General features: G+C 52.8%; 2 protein-coding genes across 2 annotated transcripts in view; both read right to left on the bottom strand.

Moving 5' to 3' along the window:
* Positions 1-6,038: 6,038 nt before the first annotated feature.
* GPR45 (G protein-coupled receptor 45) lies at positions 6,039-10,071 on the bottom strand. The gene is made up of 2 exons (XM_032653156.1): positions 10,049-10,071; positions 6,039-7,446 (listed from the first exon to the last, which is right to left on the bottom strand). Exon 2 carries the CDS (start codon positions 7,373-7,375, stop codon positions 6,077-6,079), a length of 1,299 nt encoding a protein of 432 aa, XP_032509047.1. The 5' UTR covers positions 7,376-7,446; positions 10,049-10,071; the 3' UTR covers positions 6,039-6,076.
* Positions 10,072-16,242: 6,171 nt separating this feature from the next.
* The window catches only part of MRPS9 (mitochondrial ribosomal protein S9), a 113,248-nt gene continuing 110,002 nt past the window's right edge, over positions 16,243-19,488 (bottom strand). Inside the window, exon 10 of the mRNA XM_032653159.1 lies at positions 16,243-16,534. Within this exon, the coding sequence (XP_032509050.1) occupies positions 16,495-16,534 (40 nt within the window). The 3' untranslated portion in view covers positions 16,243-16,494. The remainder of the gene's footprint in view (positions 16,535-19,488) is intronic.

Below are 19,488 nucleotides of genomic sequence, written 5' to 3'. Positions count from 1 at the left end.
AATTACCTCTATAATAAAAATAATCAGTAGATATGATTTTTAAAAACTTGTCTAAGACTAGGGAACATTTATTCCTAAGGATGGAAAGTACTCCCATTCTCTTACAGAATCTAAATCTAAACTTTAAGGTATAGCATCACCTCCTGTCTAGTTAGGAACTTACCCATATCTGCTTATTTGCGTCATTTGAGAAGGAAAGGTTCAAGGAAATCAGAGCAGGGGGCCGGGGAGTGAAGGGGATCTGTAGGTTCACACGAAGGTGTAATGGAGATTTAGACTCTTGGGGGACAAAAACCTGGTGGAACCTCACACCTTGGAGAGCGTCTTGAGCGGATGTCTCTCGGTGGTCCGGGGCTCCCCGCCAGGGAAAAGCAGTTCCTAGCAGCCTGGAACTGCCTGCTTCCTGAGAGGGCAGGCAAATCCCGTGACAATCGGAGCCCTGGGGAGACAGAGCCTCCTGCTTGCCACAGTGTTTCTCCCTTCACGCTTTGAAAGCAAATTACGCTTTGCACTTTTCCGTATGCATTTATAAAGTTATTCAGTCCTGTTTGTCTTTATGGTTGAGGTGAGCGACCCTTTCTTCATGGTTTAATAAAACATCCGAAGTCTTCGTGACACCACAGCAAAGCACGGCAAGGAGGGGAGACGGCAGCAGCATTTCAATGAGGGAAGAAATGAGAGATGAGTCCCCAAAGGACACTTAATAAGGAACAGCAAACCTGTCTTTTCAAAAATGCTTCTGGAAATGAGCTTGGCTGTTTTTTCCGGCTGGATGGTTGGCAAAGGGACAGCAGCTGCCAGAGGCGGCAGGAGAGCGCTGGGGAGCTGGAACACGCAGATCCATGCAAGGGACCGGCCTCGTTACCCCGGCCTTGGGGATGGTCAGACGTTTACCTGGACACCTCCAGGCTGAGCTGGCGTATCAGCACCCTCGGATTCCTGGTTGCAGAAGGTAACGTTCTGGTGACACCTGTGTGTTTCTCATACAGGTGAGTTCTTTCTGTTCCTATCAGACCAAGTAGGGAAAATCCCTCTGTGCTGCAGCCCCTCCCTGGTTTCCTCTTAGCCAGGCACTCTGGCACCTCTCCTATTCTTAGATCACCTCGCCCCCGGCTCCTCCAGGAGGAAAGGGCAGAGGGCGGAAGGTAAACCGAGGCTGTCTGCTACAGTGCCCTCGCCCGCCCGCCCCAAATAAATGTGCGCGCCCGCGCACACACCATGCTATTGTGTTCCAACATCCTTTTATTCTTACGCAATCCAGATGTAACCACCCCTAGGGTCCCCAGCCCTGTTTTCTTGAGCTGCTCAATCGCCATGGCCTGGCCCCGGCCCCCCCTCTGCAGGTCCACCTTGCCATCAGCAAACGGTCTGCACCTTCCAATAGGCGAAGCTTTGAAAGTATAGTCTTTCCTTTAACGTAATTAAATTCTTGGCAGACTCGGTCTCAATCGCTGTTGATTGTGGTTTTAAATGATAAGTTTTTTTATCTTGGCAAAAGTCATCTCTTTGTGGCTGCAAATTTTCAAACACCTTTTGTGCCTAAAAGGTTAAACGTGGCGACTCTCTTCTCAGCCCAGTCATCACCGCATATGCAATTTCTGTGTCTGGACGCACATCCCCAGGCGCCGGGGGCTAGAGGTAAAGAGAGAGGCACCATCTTGGGTTGACTGTGTTTATTTTACATTGAGAAGAGGCTCAGTTATGAAATTTGTGCTTAGGACTTAAGAATGTCTGTGTGTGCTAAGATCGCTCATTTTTCAAAATCGTTCAGTCTCGGCAGAGACTGCTGGGAGTCCCCCAACTCCTCCTCTCCTGTGCTGAGAGAGCCTTGACTGGACACGTGGGCACCTGGCTAGGGACTCAGTCTCCCAAACCCCTTTGCAGCCGGCGTGATCATGTGACTCATCCCCCAGCCTCCTTTGCAGCTGGCGTGATCATGTGACTGGGCTCTGGACCAGGGAAGACCAGGAAAGACCAGGGGAGCGTGGATGTGCCTGCCCACTTTCGCCTCCTGAGGAGCCGGGACACAGACCTGGCTGCGGCCTGCACTGACCACAGAGATGAGGACGATGCCACAGGGACAGTGCACACTGAGATGGGTGGAGCCTGAGTGAGTCCCGAACAACCCGGTGGGTAGGGAGCCCACCTCACAGCTGGACTTCCGTGAGAGTGGGCGGGGTTATTTTTTAAAGTTAGGGCTGGGGGGTCGGTTACAGCAGCTCTGCCTATTTCCCCTGGCCCACTGCCTCCCTCCCGCCTGCATCCCTGCATTCCCAGTTCCGTCACCCAGCTGTCTGCGGACCTTAGAACCACCGAGAACAGTGGGGTGTGACCTCCGGCTGTTTCTCCAGCCTGGGAGTAGGGTGGCACCACCCACCCATCCCTTCCCCTAGCAGCCCAGGGAGGCTGACTCACAGCCCTGGGAGCGTTTTGAGCGGAATGAAGCGGTCATTTCGGGCCATCGAGTCCATGCTCCTGGCTTCAGTAGCTGTTGTGTTCTTGTCAGCCGACCCTAAAATCTTACAAGCACACGAAGACAAGGAAAGGACAGGACAGCCAGCTTCTGAAACACATTTTTACCCTTGCCCCAGGCGGACAAAGCTGGGACATAAGCAGGTTGACAACACGACCCTAGCAATTACTGCCCCGGTATATCCAGCCCAGGCGTGGGACTAGATCCTCATATACATTATGTCATGTGTTCCTCTCGGGGGCCTCTGGCTGGGAGTGTCTCCCTCATTTAGGAGGCCAGGAAGCTGGACACGGAATCGCTTGCTGGAGGGAGGCAAGGCTGCTGACCGTGTGAGCAAGGGAACATAGCAACGTCGGAAATACTTAACACGGCCGATTTTTAGTCCCCAAAAAGCATGTACTGTAAATCATGTCAGGGGAAACTACACCAGGGCTCAGAGTAGCCAAGTAGGAATTGATCTAGATTTTGCTTTTCATCTTGGTTGTCAGAATGGCCTAGAGAACCTTTGCCTTTACTTCACACCAACAGCAGGGGGCCAAGGTTCATGATGACAAAGTAGTGGATTTTCCTGGGTGGTGAGAATTAGGATGACACTTCTGAGACTTACTGAGTCTCGTTTTCTGAGGCAAGGCTCTCCCACGGGCCGTCACCACCACAGTCACTGCCCAGGACCCCACAGAAACAATTCAGCACCCAGGGTTTGGGGGAAGTCCAGGGCCAGAGAGAAGATGAAAACATAATACAGAGAAGCAGTGGTCGCCCTGCAGGCATCAGGGAAGGAGACAAGAACTTGCTATTTATGTAGTATTTTAAGAAGTTCCTTGAAGGCCTAGCGAGGCTGGAGAGAATCAGGAAGTCGGCAGAGTGAAAGTCAGAGGTGAAACTAACTGTCTGGAATTATCTAGCAGGGTGGGGAGCTTTTAAAAATGTGGGCGCCTTGCTGTGACCCTCCCACTGCCCAATCTCCCGTTGTCATCAGTAATGCCCTTTAGCCACTGCAGCTGGGCTAGTGGCTGTCAGGTTCTGGACTAGACTTCCCGAAGTGGGTGTATCTTAGGGGGTGTCCGGCCCCAGATTCTTCGTGTACTAGTCGTGGCTCTGGCGCTAATTTTGGCAGGAAACACAGTTTTATACACCGAAAGAGCAAGAATACTTTACTTAAAATATATACAAAATTATTACTTTGAAACATATATATTACTATCCAACATACATCAAATAACACTGATTGATGTAAATTTTGGTACCTTCATTCGTTCAGTTTTGTGATTTCTTTTTTACACGAGGCTCCTGTAGAACGTTCTCTTAAATGCCCACCGGAGGGGAGGTGCCCAGAGGCCTCGTCCCCGTGGTGGTCTGGCTGTGCTCTTGGACACCACTGAGGCTGTGCAACTCTGCCTCGCGGCGGGCACTTGGGACACAGAAGTGAGGGGACCCACCTCAATCAATCACATGCCATTGACGGTCTTCAACCAATCTCTGTCTCTCCTCTCTCCTCTCTTGTCTGTCTCCCTCTCCTCTCTCTCTTCTCTCTCTCTCCCCCTCACTCTAGGTATACAATGGTCTGGGGGGGTCTGGGCCTGGGTGTAAAAGGAGGGTGAAGTTGGTGAGAAAAAGTGCCAATTATTGGGGCTTCCCTGGTGGCGCAGTGGTTGGGAGTCCGCCTGCCGATGCAGGGGACACGGGTTCGTGCCCCGGTCCGGGAAGATCCCACATACCGCGGAGCGGCTGGGCCCGTGAGCCATGGCCGCTGAGCCTGCACGTCCGGAGCCTGTGCTCCGCAACGGGAGAGGCCACAACGGTGAGAGGCCCGCGTGCCGCAAAAAAAAAAAAAAAAGTGCCAATTATTTTCTGGAAAAGCCCTCGTCTGGACTTAGGTTAATGTGAATTATGTTATCTTTCTTTTTTGCTTCTGTCACAGCAGGAAAGCATGGGAATGGGGAGCTGGTCTCTTCATACAACCTTGGAAAGGAAATGAGAAGAAAAACACAAAGGAGGAGCGTCTGTGTTTGAGTTACGGTTATCCTGAGATAAATCAGACATGTGCCTTTGGGCCCAGACGGGCGTGACTCATCACCGTCCCCTACAGTGCCTTGCATGTCGTAGGCACTTAATAAATGCTCACTGCGTGGATGGATAAACGAAGGCAGGGGATCTGGTGACTACAAGTGGAAAACACGCACATGGCAGGGACCTCGGCAGGGATGCGGAAGACCCTCTAGGCCCGCTTCCTCGCTTGGCAGATGGGGAAACTGAGACCCAGAGAAGTGGGGGGGAAGCGAGCAAGGTCACGTGACTAGTTCCTGTTGGAGTTAGACTTAGAACCGTATTTTCTAAATTTCTCCTTAAATTTCCCACTCTCTTCAGATCTGAAGCTGTAAGGAGAGCTCCGTGGACTCGACCATGTGCCCTGACCGCAGGAAAGTCGCCTCCCCCATCAGAAGCTCCCAGAGGTAAAGGGGGCCCTGGGTGTAGAGGCTGGGCGTACGAGGCAAGCAGCAGGTCCCCTCTAGGCAGCTGCCCTCCTGGGATCCCAATCCTGCCTGGGCTGGGGGATCACGGTCCCGGGGAGGTGGCCCCGACAGCAGCGGTCATACCCCTGCGGCCCTGAGTGAGGTAGAGGAACACAGAGGTCAGTGGGAGTGGGTCGTTGCGTCCCCTCCGCAGGTCCTGGGACGGGGTGAAGCGGCAGCCTCAGCGCGTCGAGAGGAACGTGTAGACAGAGCCCCCGACCGCTTCTGGGGCTGAAAGCAAGTCGCTACAAGTACTTGCTGAAAAGATGGATCACAGGAGAAGAAGTGTGGTTCCTGCTCACGGGGACAGACAGAATGAGGACAAAGGGGTCCCGGGAACCAGAGGCGAGAGAGAGGGAAGGGGCAGGGGCTGTCACGGCAGGCAGGGAGGTGACAGGCTTCAGGGTGAGGGTCCAGGTGGACCGGTCCAGGGAGGAGGGTTGAGGATGTGCGCTGGGGTGGGCTTGTCATTTCAGCTGAGCTGCCCCCGAACATTCTCTGGGCTTCAAGCCACCAAGGCCTCCCATGTGTCACACGGCGGCAGCTGAAAAGCCCAGGGGCTCCTCTGCTTCCCGCGTGATTTTGGTTTATAGAACGGACGATTCGGCATCGTCCAAAATGCACATCTGACCACTGTAAAGAACCTGGCGTGTTTCCACAATGTATGCCACAGACACAAACGCCTCTGAAGAATGCTGGCGCCCAGCACACTGACCGATGACCCAGAGGTGAACCTACCTGGGTTTCTCGCGTCAGAACATGGCACCACGGCTGTCTGCGAGGCAGATCTTGAGAGAGCTCTTTAGACAGAGGTTTCCTCCTGCCCCGCAGCCAACCTCCCTCCCTGCTCCCCTCACCTCCCTAACGCTGGGACTCCTTCATCACCCACCCGTTTCCCCTTTTGTCGTGACGGCCGTCCAGTTTCCATCAGACCCGCAGGGAGAACAGAAATAATTCATCGTGCCAACCTGGGAGCCGCAGCTCACCCGGTAACAAATGAGTCCCTTTGTGCTTAAGAGGCCCCCCCAAGTGCTGACTGCACGGGAGTCCCAGGAAGCCGTGCGGGGGGCAGGGGGTTCACCGCCACCCCCTACACGGCGGACTGGTTCTCGGTGCACGCGTAGACGGTGCTCGGCTGGATTCGCCTCCGGATCCGCTCAGGCACTTTGGGGAGGGTCTGGAAGGTCTGGGGCAGCAGCTCCAGGCAGGCCTCGCGGAACTTCTTGATTCGCCAGCAGTAGACGATGGGGTTGAAGACGGACTTGAGGTAGCTGAGCCCGAGGATGCAAGAGCTGGTGGCGTAGAATGAGGGGCCGCAGTAGAACCTCCGGCTGAACACGGACAGCAGGCTGTAGACGGAGTGCGGCAGCCAGCACAGCGAGAAGCCCACGAAGAGTATCAGGATGGTGGTGAAGGCCTTGGTCTTGAAGCTCAGGTCCAGGCTGACCTGCTGCTGCCGCTGGAGCCGCCGCAGGCCGGCGCGGGGCAGCCGCCGCAGGTCCAGGCTGTCCGACCAGTTGTGCACGCGCACGGCGTTCTTGCGTACCGTGTGCAGGATGCCCAGGTAGGAGCCGAGCATCATGGCGAAGGGCGCGAAGAAGGCGGCACCCAGCAGCGCCAGCACGTAGGCGCGGCCGGCCGGCAGGTCGGTGTAGCCCAGCACGCACTGCGGGGCCCGTGCCGGCACCTCCACCAGCGGCCAGGCGGCCAGCGACGGGGCCGAGACGCAGAAGGACAGCGCCCAGGACGCGGCGATGATCACCTTGGCCCTGCGGGGGTTCAGCCTGTCCTGGCGCTGGACGATGATGAGGAAGCGGTCCACGCTGATGATAAGCAGGATGGCCACGCCCTCCAGGACGAAGAACCAGTAGAGCGCGGCCGAGAGCCGGCAGAAGGAGTCCCCGAAGTGCCAACGGACGGTGACGAGGGTGACGGCGGTGAAGGGCATGCAGCACAAGGACAGCATGATGTCCGAGAAGGCCAGCGTGGCCAGCAGCAGGTTGATGGCGGAGCGCATGGCCGGCCTCTGGTACACGATGATGCAGACCACGGCGTTGCCGAGCAGCCCCACCACGACCGTCAGCAGCATGAGGACCGCCAGGGACACCCTGAGGGGCGCCGGCGGCGCGGGGGGCCCGGGGTCCGCCACGTGGCTCCCGCTGGGCAGCAGGTATTCGTAGGTCTCGACGGACGAGCGGTTACAGGCCATCGTGGAGGAAATCCTGGAGCCGGGGCAGCAGGGAGAGGAAGGGGCCTCAGCGCCTCGGGGGCGGCAGCCTTCTGTCTGCCGGCTGCATCTACCTCCCGGTTGTCTTGGATCTGGAGGGCGCTGCAAAAACTGGGAGGAGCCTCCCTCTTTGGGAGCAACTGGCGGGGATTTGCGATTCATCAATCACAGCCTCATCATCTCCGTGACAACCGACTGTGTCCGCAGCTTTCTACTTGGACGCTCTCAGTGGCCTGGAGCAAAGAAGCACGAAAGAGAACGGGGTTAGACCTTCCAAGCACGGGTTGAATAGAGCAGTTTTTGCCTTTTGCAGGTATTTTAAACATCAGAGTGGCGGTGACTCATTTACTTCCCACGTGGGATGAGGCTCGGTCTTCACACATACGCCGAGCCTTGTCACATCACCCGGGAAACCTGATTAGACCCACCTTGTGGGGGACCAGACTTTGTAATCAACATCTCCATAATCGGCATGTATTTTATAACTTGAATTATAAACAGCCTGATCCAGTGAAGCTTCGGACAAGGCAACCCCCAGTAGAAAGCCAGCTCCGTGAGGGCAGGGTTTTGTTTGTGTTGTTTGCTGTGTCCCCAGTGGAGAAGATGCTCAACAGAAATTTTGTGGAGTAAATGGTCGTTGATGCTGCTATTTGTTTTATGTGTGGAGTCACATGCAGTTGTAAGAAATAATCCAGCAAGATCCCATGTACCCTTCCCCCAGTCTCCCCAATGGTAACACTTTGGATAACTAGTGCTGCTAGAATGTTACTTTTGGAAACACTGATGAAAAGGAGGACACTCCCCCCAGATAAACCCTTTTAAAGGGTGCTGTTGGGGCTTCCCTGGTGGCGCAGTGGTTAAGAATCCGCCTGCCAATGCAGGCGACACAGGTTCGATCCCTGGTCCGGGAAGTTCCCACATGCCGCGGAGCAACTAAGCCCGTGCGCCACAACCACTGAGCCTGCGCTCTAGAGCCCGGGAGCCACAACTGCTGAGCCCGTGTGCCACATCTATTGAAGCCTGCGTTCTAGAGCCCGCAAGCCACAGCTACTGAGCCTGTGAGCCACGTCTACTGAAGCCCACATGCCTAGAGCCCGTACTCCGCAACAAGAGAAGCCACAGCAATGAGAAGCCCGTGCACCACAACAAAGATCCAACACAGCCAAAAATTAAAAAAAAAAAAAAAAAAAAAAGGATGTTGTTATCTTTCATTTCTTGTTTCTTTCAGGGGTGTGGCAAGGATGGTGTTCTGTAGCTCAGTCCAAAGTCAGCTTGCTTGAGCAGGTGAAATCCACCACTTTCCCATCAGTGGGTGCCTCCGGAAGGCTGCTTAACCTCTGCTGGTGTGCCCTCCTCGTCTGTAACATACAAATTCCATAGCTTCCCACTGACCGATGACTTGGCAGGCTGTCCACTTGAGGCTGAAAGAACGTCCTTGCAGAGACTGGGAGACGTCACTCCTTCTGGCATTCAGCATTGCTGGGGTTAGGCTGGAAGTGGATTTGCTTCTGTTCCTTCACAGGTGACAAGTTATGGCCTCTTGAAGGCTGGATATTTTCCTTCTGAAAAATGTTTACAAGGCAGTGTCTAGATATGAGTCTTTTCTTGTTTGTTGTGCTGGGTACTCAGTGGGCCTTTTAAATCCAAAGCCATGTGCCCCTCAACTTTGGGAAAGTTTCTTTTTTCACGTCTTTGCTAGTTTTCTCCCTTTTGATCTTTGTGGGGAATACCTAACAGGTAGATGCTGGACCTCACTGATTGGGCCTTAATTTTTCTTTTCTTTTCCCTTATTTTAAAAAAAAAACTTATTTAAAAATTTTTTCATTGAAATGTAGTTGATTTACAATGTTGTGTGTTTGCGTGTGTGTGTGTGTGTGTGTGTGTGTGTGTGTGTGTGTGTGTAATTTCTCTGCTTTGGACTCTTTTTTTACACTGTGCTCTGAGGGGTTTTTTGACTTTATGTTTAGTCCTATTTAATTTCTGACTTTGGCAGTCATGTTTTTAAATCTCAGAGTGTTCCTATCTTCTGTGTCTTTTGTGCAGCTCTTCACTCGTTGAGGGATGTACACTTGAAACTCTCCAGGTTACTAGAGGTGGTATTTTAAGTTCTCTTCATTTTTTCTGAACTTTTTCTGGTTTCTCTGGAGTCAGGGCCTCAGTTTCTCTTTTTTTTTTTTTTTTTTTTTTTTTTTTTTTTTTTGCGGTACGCGGGCCTCTCACTGCTGTGGCCTCTCCCATTGTGGAGCACAGGCTCCGGACGCACAGGCCCAGTGGCCATGGCTCACAGGCCCAGCCGCTCCGCAGCATGTGGGATCTTCCCAGACCGGGGCACGAACCCGTGTCCCCTGCATCGGCAGGCGGACTCTCAACCACTGCGCCACCAGGGAAGCCCCTCAGTTTCTCTTTAAGACTGCTGGTCCTCCTCATGCTAGCGACCTTGAGTCCTCATCCTGCCCAGTTCCCAGGGCAGGGGGGCCACTGGGGGCAGTCTGCCACCCACCCTCTCACTGTGTGGCGTGCCCGGGGGTGGTCCAGTGCGGGCCAGCCTTGCATCAGGGTGCACGGATGCGGAGCCAGCCCCAAGCCGAGGGCTTCCCGTGCTGGGAAGAGGAGGGCTGCCCTCTGGGACCATAAACCTTCATGACCGCCAAGTGTATGGTCAGTACATTCACTGCAGTCTTCTACTCTTTGCCTAAAGGAGGAGAGATAAGTATCTATCACTTGACTTCACACAGGTTGGACCTCCCCTTTTAAAAAAGTGGTTTGAGTGGGTCTCTGTTTTCCAGTGCAGATGTTAAATAAGTATTTCGCATAATTTGTAAGGATTATACCAACCTCATGACTCATCTTCAAGAAGTGCTGGGGCTTCCCTGGTGGCGCAGTGGTTGAGAGTTCGCCTGCCGATGCAGAGGACGCGGGTTCGTGCCCCGGTCCGGGAGGATCCCACACGCTGCGGAGCGGCTGGGCCCGTGAGCCGTGGCCGCTGAGCTTGCACGTCCAGAGCCTGTGCTCCGCAGTGGGAGAGGCCACAACAGTGAGAGGCCCGCGTACCGCAAAAAAAAAAAAAAAAAAAAGAATGTTGCAGTAGAGAATGTAGGTGACTAGAGTGGCCATGGAACCAGGAGGCTGGGCAAGCAGCTTCAGGCCACACCAGGCCCCCGGGAAAGTCTCACGAGCCATGGGGGGGGGGGTCATGTGGGCAGTGACCAGCTTGGGCTGGTGCAGGCAGTGCCCACCAGGAGCCAAAAGAACACGCGTGACCAAGTGGAGATTCCTGCCGCAGGTGATGGTCCAGGAACGAAAGCATTCGAAGGAGACTGGAATGGTTTCTTCTTTCCTTTACCTTCTGCCAGAGACAAATTGTGTGAACCAGGTGAGCATCAGACCTGTAGAAGCTTCCAGAGACACCTCAGCTGATGCTTCTCTTTTTTGGAAGCCCTCCTGCTTTCCACTTCCTCATGCCTACTTCTTCCTCTGTGCTGGCAAGAAGCATCTCTTTCCAACTTCCCTAGAGTTGTCCTTATCACAGAGATCTCAAGTTGAAGGGCAGGGGTGATGTAGGAATCTAGGAAGCCTCAGACCACTTAGTCTAAAGGCTCCACGGGTGGCAATGTCTTGGTGATGTTAGCTCAGGTCCACAGCCCCTGGCGCTCCAGGTGTAGACCCTGCCTTGGCCGAGCATGCCCGGAACGAGTTCGTATCTGTGGTGGGAATAGTCATCCAGACTCGTGGAGGCTGAGCTGTATAATCAGAGATCTGGCGTGTTACTTTATAAGTGAGAAGTATCTCTCTGCAGATGACAAATGCTTGTGTTAGCACGATACAATACTTCTGTGCCTCAGTTTCCCAATCTGTGAAATGGAGAGAACTACACATTACCCCCAGGGTTGTAAAAACACGTGCAAGACCTGGCATTAGTAAATAATCAACTAGTAGCTAATACATTAATCCACATCCCTCATTGTTTCAAGCTTGTGGATTTTTGTCTCTTGGATTAAAGAACAAGAACCATGACAGGCATGCATGAAGCCCTCATGGATTAAGTCCTTCTTGGAGCACAGAATAAGGGGTCACTGAGTAAAAGACACATCCCTGTGTGTCCATGTGTCTGTCAGTCCTGGCTGAACCTTTCACCTGCTCCCTTCTCTACGCTGTAAGAGCAGATCTTCCCTACAACGTAATTACAGGGGGTGATTTCATGCTTAACCAAAGGAACAGATGGTGCAAGGAATATTTTTTTTAACGTGTGTCTTGAGGTTGAATCAGATTAAAATTGTTTGGGCTTCTGGGCAGCAACTTGTCTCAGATATTTTAATTTAGCGTTTTGGTCACAGTCCTGTCGCTAATACCCAAATCAACAGCACTTTTCTTACCAAGCGCTCGGGCACAGTGAAGATCAAAGTGAGAGGTGACAGGCAAACAGGAAATGTTCCAGTACCTTCTTTAGTCTGACCCAGCATTACCGCCTCTCTGGCGATTTTCACTGGGAGGGGTGGGGTCATGATGGGAATTACAAGCCGAGGAAGAAGCGACTCGGGAACGGAACCATTTCAAGGTACTTACTGCAGCTCCCATGCCATCAATCCCACCTCGGAGCTGGGCGGTCATGCAGGTGTTGAAGATAAATAAGCATCTCGAACTGAGGTTTAATTTATGAGCTAAGGGGAAGAGACCAGCCTGCGCTGTGGTGTAAGCAGGGCTCCGCTGACCGTGTGCTCAATGGACTGTGTCTACACAAAGGCTGGAGGGAGCTTTGGGCCGTGCGCAGGGAGGAAACACTGCTGTCTGTACACTGAACTGACCACGGCATTGCCTAAAGCTCCTTCAGCCACTCCTCGGCCCTGCCGCTACTCTGCGCGGAGAGCTGGCCCCGCCCACCATCCATGTGTGCCGCTCAGATGCATCCACGAGCAGCTCACCTTCGCAAAAGCAGTGCCAGGTGGAGGCAGCCAAGACCCGAGGCCGGTCTCCGGTGCTGAGGCTCCGAAAGAGGGGCCCGACGTTGGTAGGATCAGAGCGAGAGTGAACGCAGTTCCTTGTCCGTGATGCTGACGAGCATAGAGAAAAGACAAACAGTGCCTCCACCGAACCAACCAAGATGAGGTGCAGAGAACCCTTAGGTGAGAGCACCCCTTCCAGTAGGTGAAGGGTGGAGGGTGGTCACCTGTGAGGGTGAGGGAAGGTGTCTTTCTCCGCTCTGTAAGTAGGACAGCTCTGTGGGGGACCACCTGGTGGTACCCTGGGGGGTTACCTGGGCCAGGGGCGGCCACAGGCTGCTGCGAGGCCCTGGGACCTGCCCTGCCTGCCTGCCTGCCTCCCTCCCTCCCTCCCTCCTTCCTTCCTTGCTTCCTTCCTCCCTCCTTCCTTCTCTCTCTCCCTCTCCTCCCATCCCCTACTCCTCTCTATCTCTGTGTGTGTGTGTGTCCATCTTTCTCTTTTCTAGCTTTTAAAACTTTTTAAGATGGTACATTGCAAACCTATAGAAAAGTAGAAAAATTAGTATAACAGAGCCCCATTTGGCCAAGGTTTTGAGATGTGTTTTTCCCATTTCCTACATTGAAGTGGGAGCAGCTCTGCACGTCCTTGTCACCAAACACCTCCTGTCCTGGCTTTTTTAAAAAAATTATTTTATCTATTTTATTTATTATTTTTGGCTACATTGGGTCTTTGTTGCTGTGCACGGCTTTCTCTAGTTGTGGAGAGCAGGGGCTACTCTTCTCGCAGAGCACGGGCTCTAGGTGCGCAGGCTTCAGTAGTTGTGGCATGCGGGCTTCAGTAGTTGTGGCTCACGGGCTCAGTAGTTGTGGCTCGTGGGCTCAGTAGCTGTGGCTTACAGGCTCTTGAGCAAAGGCTCAGTAGTTGTGGCGCACGGACTTAGTTGCTCTGCGGCATGTGGGATCTTCCCAGACAAGGGCTTGAACCCGTGTCCTCTGCATGGCAGGTGGATTCTCAACCACTGCGCCACCAGGGAAGCCCCTGTCCTGGCTTTTGTTTCCAATGTAAAACCCGGAGATTCTGCTGGGTTTTCTTGGAGAACAGAGAGCAGGCTGGGAGGCAGAGGGGTGTCCTGATAGACAAGGAGAGGAACGCCAGCCCAGGAGAGGTTCCTAGGGGACAGGGCCGGCGGGGAGTGGGTACACAGAGGGCTAGGGGTTCTAGAACCTCTCCGAGCTGCTCCAAGGATTTGACCGTCCTAGTAACGATGGTCCTGCAGCCAGAGATCAGTCCTTGATAGGATGTCACTGACTGTATTGCAAACGTGTAGTTTCGGGTAACAGATCTCCTCTTAGCTGGTAACATGCAGCTCTGAGTTGATGGGAAGGGACAAAGTCTAAAATGTTTTTCTTCCTTTTCCATTTTCAAAGTCCGACATGAAGAGACCATCCAGGCTGTAACCTGAGATGGAGCTCGCTAGAACCCAGAGGGGGAGGGAACGCAGTGTGTAGGCAGAAGCCCCTGGACTGGGCAGAGGGCTGCTGGGAGGGCAGCAGGGCCGGGCAGAGGGCAGAGCTGAGCCAGGGGAAGACTTCCTGGCAACTGGGAGGTTAAGCACCAGCATGGGTTCTCAGTGGAGGCTCTTATCTCTTTCCTTGTTGCCCCTAAAACAGAATGGACTCAAGGCAGGTCCACATGGAGACAGCAGGGTGTGTCATCACCTGTGTTGTCTGAAAAAAACAATGCACAACCTAAAAGTTGAGAGTTATGTTTTATTTGGCGGACAAAACTGAGGACTTAAGCCCGGGACACAGCATCTCAGATCACTCCGAGGGACGGCTCCGAAGAGGCAAGGGGACAGGGGTGGGGGTGGGGCCGGGATATATGGGAGTTCTTGCAACACAGACCAGGTAGTTGGAACATCAGAGGATTACTTAAAGAAGACCAGACATCTCAAGTGAAGGAATGTAGCGCTTTTCTCTGCATGGGAAGATGCAAGAGTCGTGACTCAATGAAATCATTCCTTTGATCTGCACCTCAGCCATCTGGGGCCAGTGTCGGGTGCTTTCTCATCCTGAGTCTTCTCAGGGTGCACCTTCCAGGTGGCTGCAGTCTGATGGCTGCTAGATGGGGGAGCATCTTGTTTCTATCCCGAGTTCCCTCAGGGCTCACCACTGGGGCAGCTGTAGCGTGATGGCTTGATGGCTGAAGCATCCTTTGTTTACTTATACGGCAGGTGGCACTTGTAGTTCACACGTTTGAGGTCGGTGCAGCCCAGAAAGCCCGCGTCACTGTTGGGTGTTCAGGGAAATGACGGCCCCTCCTCACATGATGGCAACAGCAGCTGTTCCCCCATCTTCAGACCCCACCTGCCGTCTCCTCGCGGCTCTTCTGTGCATCTCTGCGTCCTCTGAGCGAAGGCGGGCGCTGGCCTTCCTGGGGCTGTGCCCTGGGTGCCTGGAGAGTGTCCCTGGGGCGGGACCACCGCCCGCTTCGAAGAACAAACCCTCAAAGCACTGGGCTGGAGACCAAGCCCTTCTTAGGGAACTGTTTTCCAGAAATACTAACGTCAAGTACGCACTACACACAGGCACATCTACACTTTACTTCACAGACTTAGAAATAGGTATTCAATCTCCAGTAGAATTTGCCGTCTCTTCTGGTGGGAAACCTGGTGGACTCTTTCTCTGAAGTTGTGGTTATTGCTTCAGGTAACCAATTGGCCTCTGAGATATTGGACTTTTATTTCTTACTACGGAAACACACAGTGGTTCGCAAACACCCAACCTAGGGAATGAAGTCGGTTTGGGCAGATGGAGAAGTTTGCTGTGGAAACAGCTTGACTCTGTCCTTACCTGCAGCCACGTCACCTGCCTTTTTGATACAGACTCTCACACAGATGGCATATTCCAATTTCAATAACTTTATTGGCAATGAAAAAATATGCAAGAGCTGCCCAAAGTAATCCATCAATAGCTGTGCTTAGAAACAGGTGTTGGGCTACGTGTCTCAACTTTTAAGAAAAGTGAGCTGAGAGAGACCAGACCGTTTGATTTCTCAAGTCAGGCAAGACTCCTGGGGGGAAGTTTTTCAAGTAGAACAGAATCGGGGAGCCTTTTAAGGAAGCACATCTGTACTCGTTTTAGCAACACCTGAAATGTATTGTGTGCGCGTTACTGCCGGCTAGGCTCGGTCCTAGCTCGGTGGTTCTCTGAACCTGTATCAGTATCACATAGGAACTTGTTAAAAAGGCAGATTATCAGGGCCACCCAGACCTACCGAGTCAGAGCCCTGGGGGTGGGGCCCAGGAAGCTGTGTTTGAACCAGCGCCCCAGGGGATTTGAAGTTCTCAGCTGTGGGAGCTACTGACACAGCCTACCCCCTGGAACCCTGCCACTGACTCGGTTTTACAGACAGAAGTTCTTGACCTAGAAATTCATGAAAAGACACACCTGCCTTGGGACCCAGGAGGACCGGTTTAACCCTGGACTGTGCCACTTCCATAAGATGTAAGTGAGAGTTCATGGCAGTCTTTTATATTTGCAACAAGTTAGTATTTCGGGGCAAGAGCAACAGAAACAGACGAAGGGAGGAAAGTGGCTCAGAGGCTCTGTAGGACCAGCAAGGGCCAGAGTGCGGTGGGAGCACGGCGGCCGAGGACAGGCCCCAGGACCCCGGCCGCCCTCGGGCACGTACGGCCTGCACAGGTGAGCTCTCACAGGTGCTTCTGGAGTGATGTGGGTGAGTTCTCCTTGTCCCCCCAAAGTTAAACTCTGCTGGCTGGAGAGAATGTAGGATTCAACGCTACATTGGCGGGAGACGCAGGGTAGCACCGGGATTCGGCCGCTGTCCACTCTGTTGAATCCGCGGTGCCACCCCCACGATACGTACAGAAAACATCCATATGGCCCCGTGGAGTGACCAGGCTCGGGGACTTAGAGGGTTAAAGCCTTGACATGCCCGCAGCCCATCCTACGGAACTAGCTTTCAGGATTCTATGAGTAGACGGGGGCTAAGACAGACTGAATTTTTGCTCTGACCAAAGAAACAGTAACAACACCTAGTATCTGGATAAAACTTTAAAATATTCAGAATGTTCCCAGAATGTGCTATTTATTTCCTTCTCACAGCCACCCGATGATAAGTTAATATTCCCATTTACGGATGAGGAAACAATCAATGCATGAAGTGATTTGCTTGAGGTGACACAAGTGGGCAGAGGGGCTCCGGTCACTTCTCGCCTCGTCTCAGGCCCTGATGCTTTCTCTGTCCCGGGGGCCCGGTCAGTGGCGCCCACTCAGGGTGCAGGTGGGTTTCATCGTGTGGACAAATTCCTTTCTACCGACTCAGATGCCGACTCGGATACGCTGACTGCCCACACTTGCTCTAGTTATGAGAAAGAATAGTTGGTAATATAAGTCCTTCCGAAAAGTCCAAAGAACCCACCCAACCTTCACCACATACCTGTTTTCTGCATCTTTATGTTCTCCTCTTTCTTTAGAGGAGGCCGAAGCATATGGTTCACGTAGGGACCTTAGTTTCCAAGTGAATCCCTGAAAATTGTATTTGTGCATGTCACTGTTAAAAGGCAACTTTTCCCCCTTTCTGACCTAGTTTAGAGGTGTTGCGTCTAAGGTGGAGTTTTTAAAGTCCCGGAATCACGTATGAAGATTTTGCTAGAGGCACAAAGCCTACGGTGCTTGTTTAAAAATAGTTTGATGTTTTAATGAAATCTGAGACACTTAGCACTTTTTCAAGATGCTAAAAAATAAGACCTGCCAAGGTCAAGTTTCTCCAGGTAGACATGTGACGTCCCAAGCAGCCTGTCTGGGGCTCCAAGACAGCCCACCCTGGGGCTCCCAGCGCAGCTGCAGCTCCTTTAAATTCGAGAAACCCCGGGTGCCGGCCCCTCAGACTTCTCAGCCTTGCAGCCTGGCTGCTTTGCAAAACCTTTTCCCTTCTCCAAAATCACATCTGCAGGTGCCCATCCCTCTGCTTTAACTTGGCTTTCTCAAAAACTATTTTTAAACTGTTTTTTGGTACCTTTGCAATTTTTCTAACATTTTAATGCCCCTATTCTGAAAAAAGAAAACCCTGACTCTGATCAAAATATACTTTTTCATTTGTAGTAAAGAAAAAACAGACGCAGCTGATGTATTCAATTAAAATGATTTCTGATGATATTTTAATGTCTTTAACAGCTTTACTGAAACAATTTACATATGACGAAACCTGCCTATTGTAAGATTACAATTCAATGAATTTTGTACAATTTATAATGTTGGGCAACTGTCACCACAATCCACCTTCAGAACGTTTCCATGGCCCCCCAAAAGACCCCTTGTGTCTGTTTGCAGGCAACTGGTTGCATTTTTAATAGCGGTTTTGTTTTTGTTTTTGTTTTTTGGCTGCACTGCATGGCTTGCGGGATCTTAGTTCCCTGACCAGGGACTGAACCTGTGCCCTTGGCTGTAAAAGCATGGAGTCCTAACCACTGGACCGCCAGGGAACTCCCGATTTTTAATAGCGTTTTAAATCTCCAAAAAAGAGTTCCTAGTACCGCCCAAGAACTTGACAGTTGTATGGAGGGCTGTTAATCTGGCAGCCCCGCCCTGACATTTCCCGCCCTGGGTCCCCGGCAGGAGGAGGGAAGTGGTATTGAAATTTGTGATAAAGATGAAATAGCATTGGAGTCATTTTAGCCCTTCGGCCCGGGCCCATGTGGATATTCGTGGCTCCGAGTGAACACGCATCAGTTGGGCAGGGAGCAGGGCAAGCTTAACTCCTTCACCCCTATACCTCCAGCAAACCCCTGCCCAACCTGGAGTCACGACGGACCAGTGAAGCACAGCAGCCCGTGGGGCTGGGCTGGTCAGGGAGCTCCAGATCCAAACCACCGTCCTGCCTCTGCTTCTCAGCCTTGTAACTTGAGGACCGTTGGCAATTCTTCAGCCTCTGCTGCTTCTGTACTAACCCCACAGGGTGGCAGCAAACATTAAACAGCATCTCGCAAGTCACACGGCAAGCGGAGCGACGGGACTTTACCAGGGCAGAGGCGAGTCACACGGCAAGCGGAGCGACGGGACTTTACCAGGGCAGAGGGCGAGTTCAGAGGCATCGTGCCGCAGAGCTACTCGGGAAACACCTGCTTGGCTCTCCAGGAGGTGGACCCGGTGTGGACAGCCCTGGAGAGCACAGGGGAGCGAGGGGCTGGACGGAGAAATGGCCGCTAGTGTTCGGTCGAGTTCTTGTTCCGGAGAAACGTGGGCAAAAGGAAGCTACGCTCCCAGAAGCCCCGTCAGACCCAAGATCATTACTGCTTCCCGATTAACTGTCATGCATTGTGTTCAGTACTATCCACGGTCCCTCCGAGCATCTGGAATGACTTGTTCTGACTTGTTTCATTTACAACGCGTTAGAGTTTAATTGTCACATTAAAAGAACTGACCTAGAAATTCTACCTCCAGGAATTGGTTCTAGGGAAACAATTATTGATGGTCACAAAGATTTGGCCACACGAATGCTTAGGGCAGTGTCGTCTCTAAGAGGAAGACTGAGTGTAAGTTCGGTGACAGGAAGGCAGTCAGGAGACGCCTGGCCTGTGGTCGCAGCTCTGGGTTAAATGTTGACTCCGCTCTTGGTGAGCCTCTTGGTCTCGGTTTCCTCATCTGCGAAATGGGCAAATGAGATTCCCTCCCTCACGTGCTCTGGCGAAGCGGCACCGTGCATGGGACCCGGTGATCACTGGGCACGGGCTTCTGCTTCGCCTATGACGTCCTACAACAGAACTGTGTCCCCCAGCAAAAGGAACCTGCGGGCCAATGCTCGGCAGCTCGGATAGATGTTCACGAGAGAGCAAGGGGAAAATGAAGGTTAGAGCATAGTTTGTAGAGTTTGAACCCTCGCTAATAAACGCATGCATTAAAAAATGAGCATGGGAAGTAAGTGCATGTTTGCGTTGGCCTCTCTGGCAACTTCCCTGCCTCCACCCCTCCCCCTGCAGGCTATCCAGAAAGCCTGCGGCGCGGCCTGCAGTGGAGGTCACTCCTCTTTCCCTGCACTGTGGGTACCCCCATCCCTCTCTCTGTTTAATTTCTGTTCGACCTGACACCTGTATTAGGCAGCTCTTCCACCGACAATGCTCTGTAACAAATCACCCCTCAGACTGTCACGTCCGGGAGCAATCCTTTACACTCACGCTCACGGGTCCACAGGCTACAGGACTGGTTGATCCCGGTGGGCTCAGCCGAGCATCTCTGTTGCCACCTTGGATCTGCTGGGCGGGTCTCCAGGCTGCAGGTTGGGGTCAAGTCGGTGCCACAGGTGTCCCATTATTCTGG

The sequence above is a fragment of the Phocoena sinus genome, chromosome 13 (assembly GCF_008692025.1).
Source record: "Phocoena sinus isolate mPhoSin1 chromosome 13, mPhoSin1.pri, whole genome shotgun sequence".
Classification (NCBI taxonomy): Eukaryota; Metazoa; Chordata; class Mammalia; order Artiodactyla; family Phocoenidae; genus Phocoena; species Phocoena sinus.
This window is presented reverse-complemented; position numbering and strand designations above follow the sequence as displayed.

Coding starts and splice junctions, on each gene's coding strand:
- GPR45 (XM_032653156.1), bottom strand. CDS start 7,375: ATGAATCGCAAATCCCCGCCAGTTGCTCCCAAAGAGGGAGGCTCCTCC.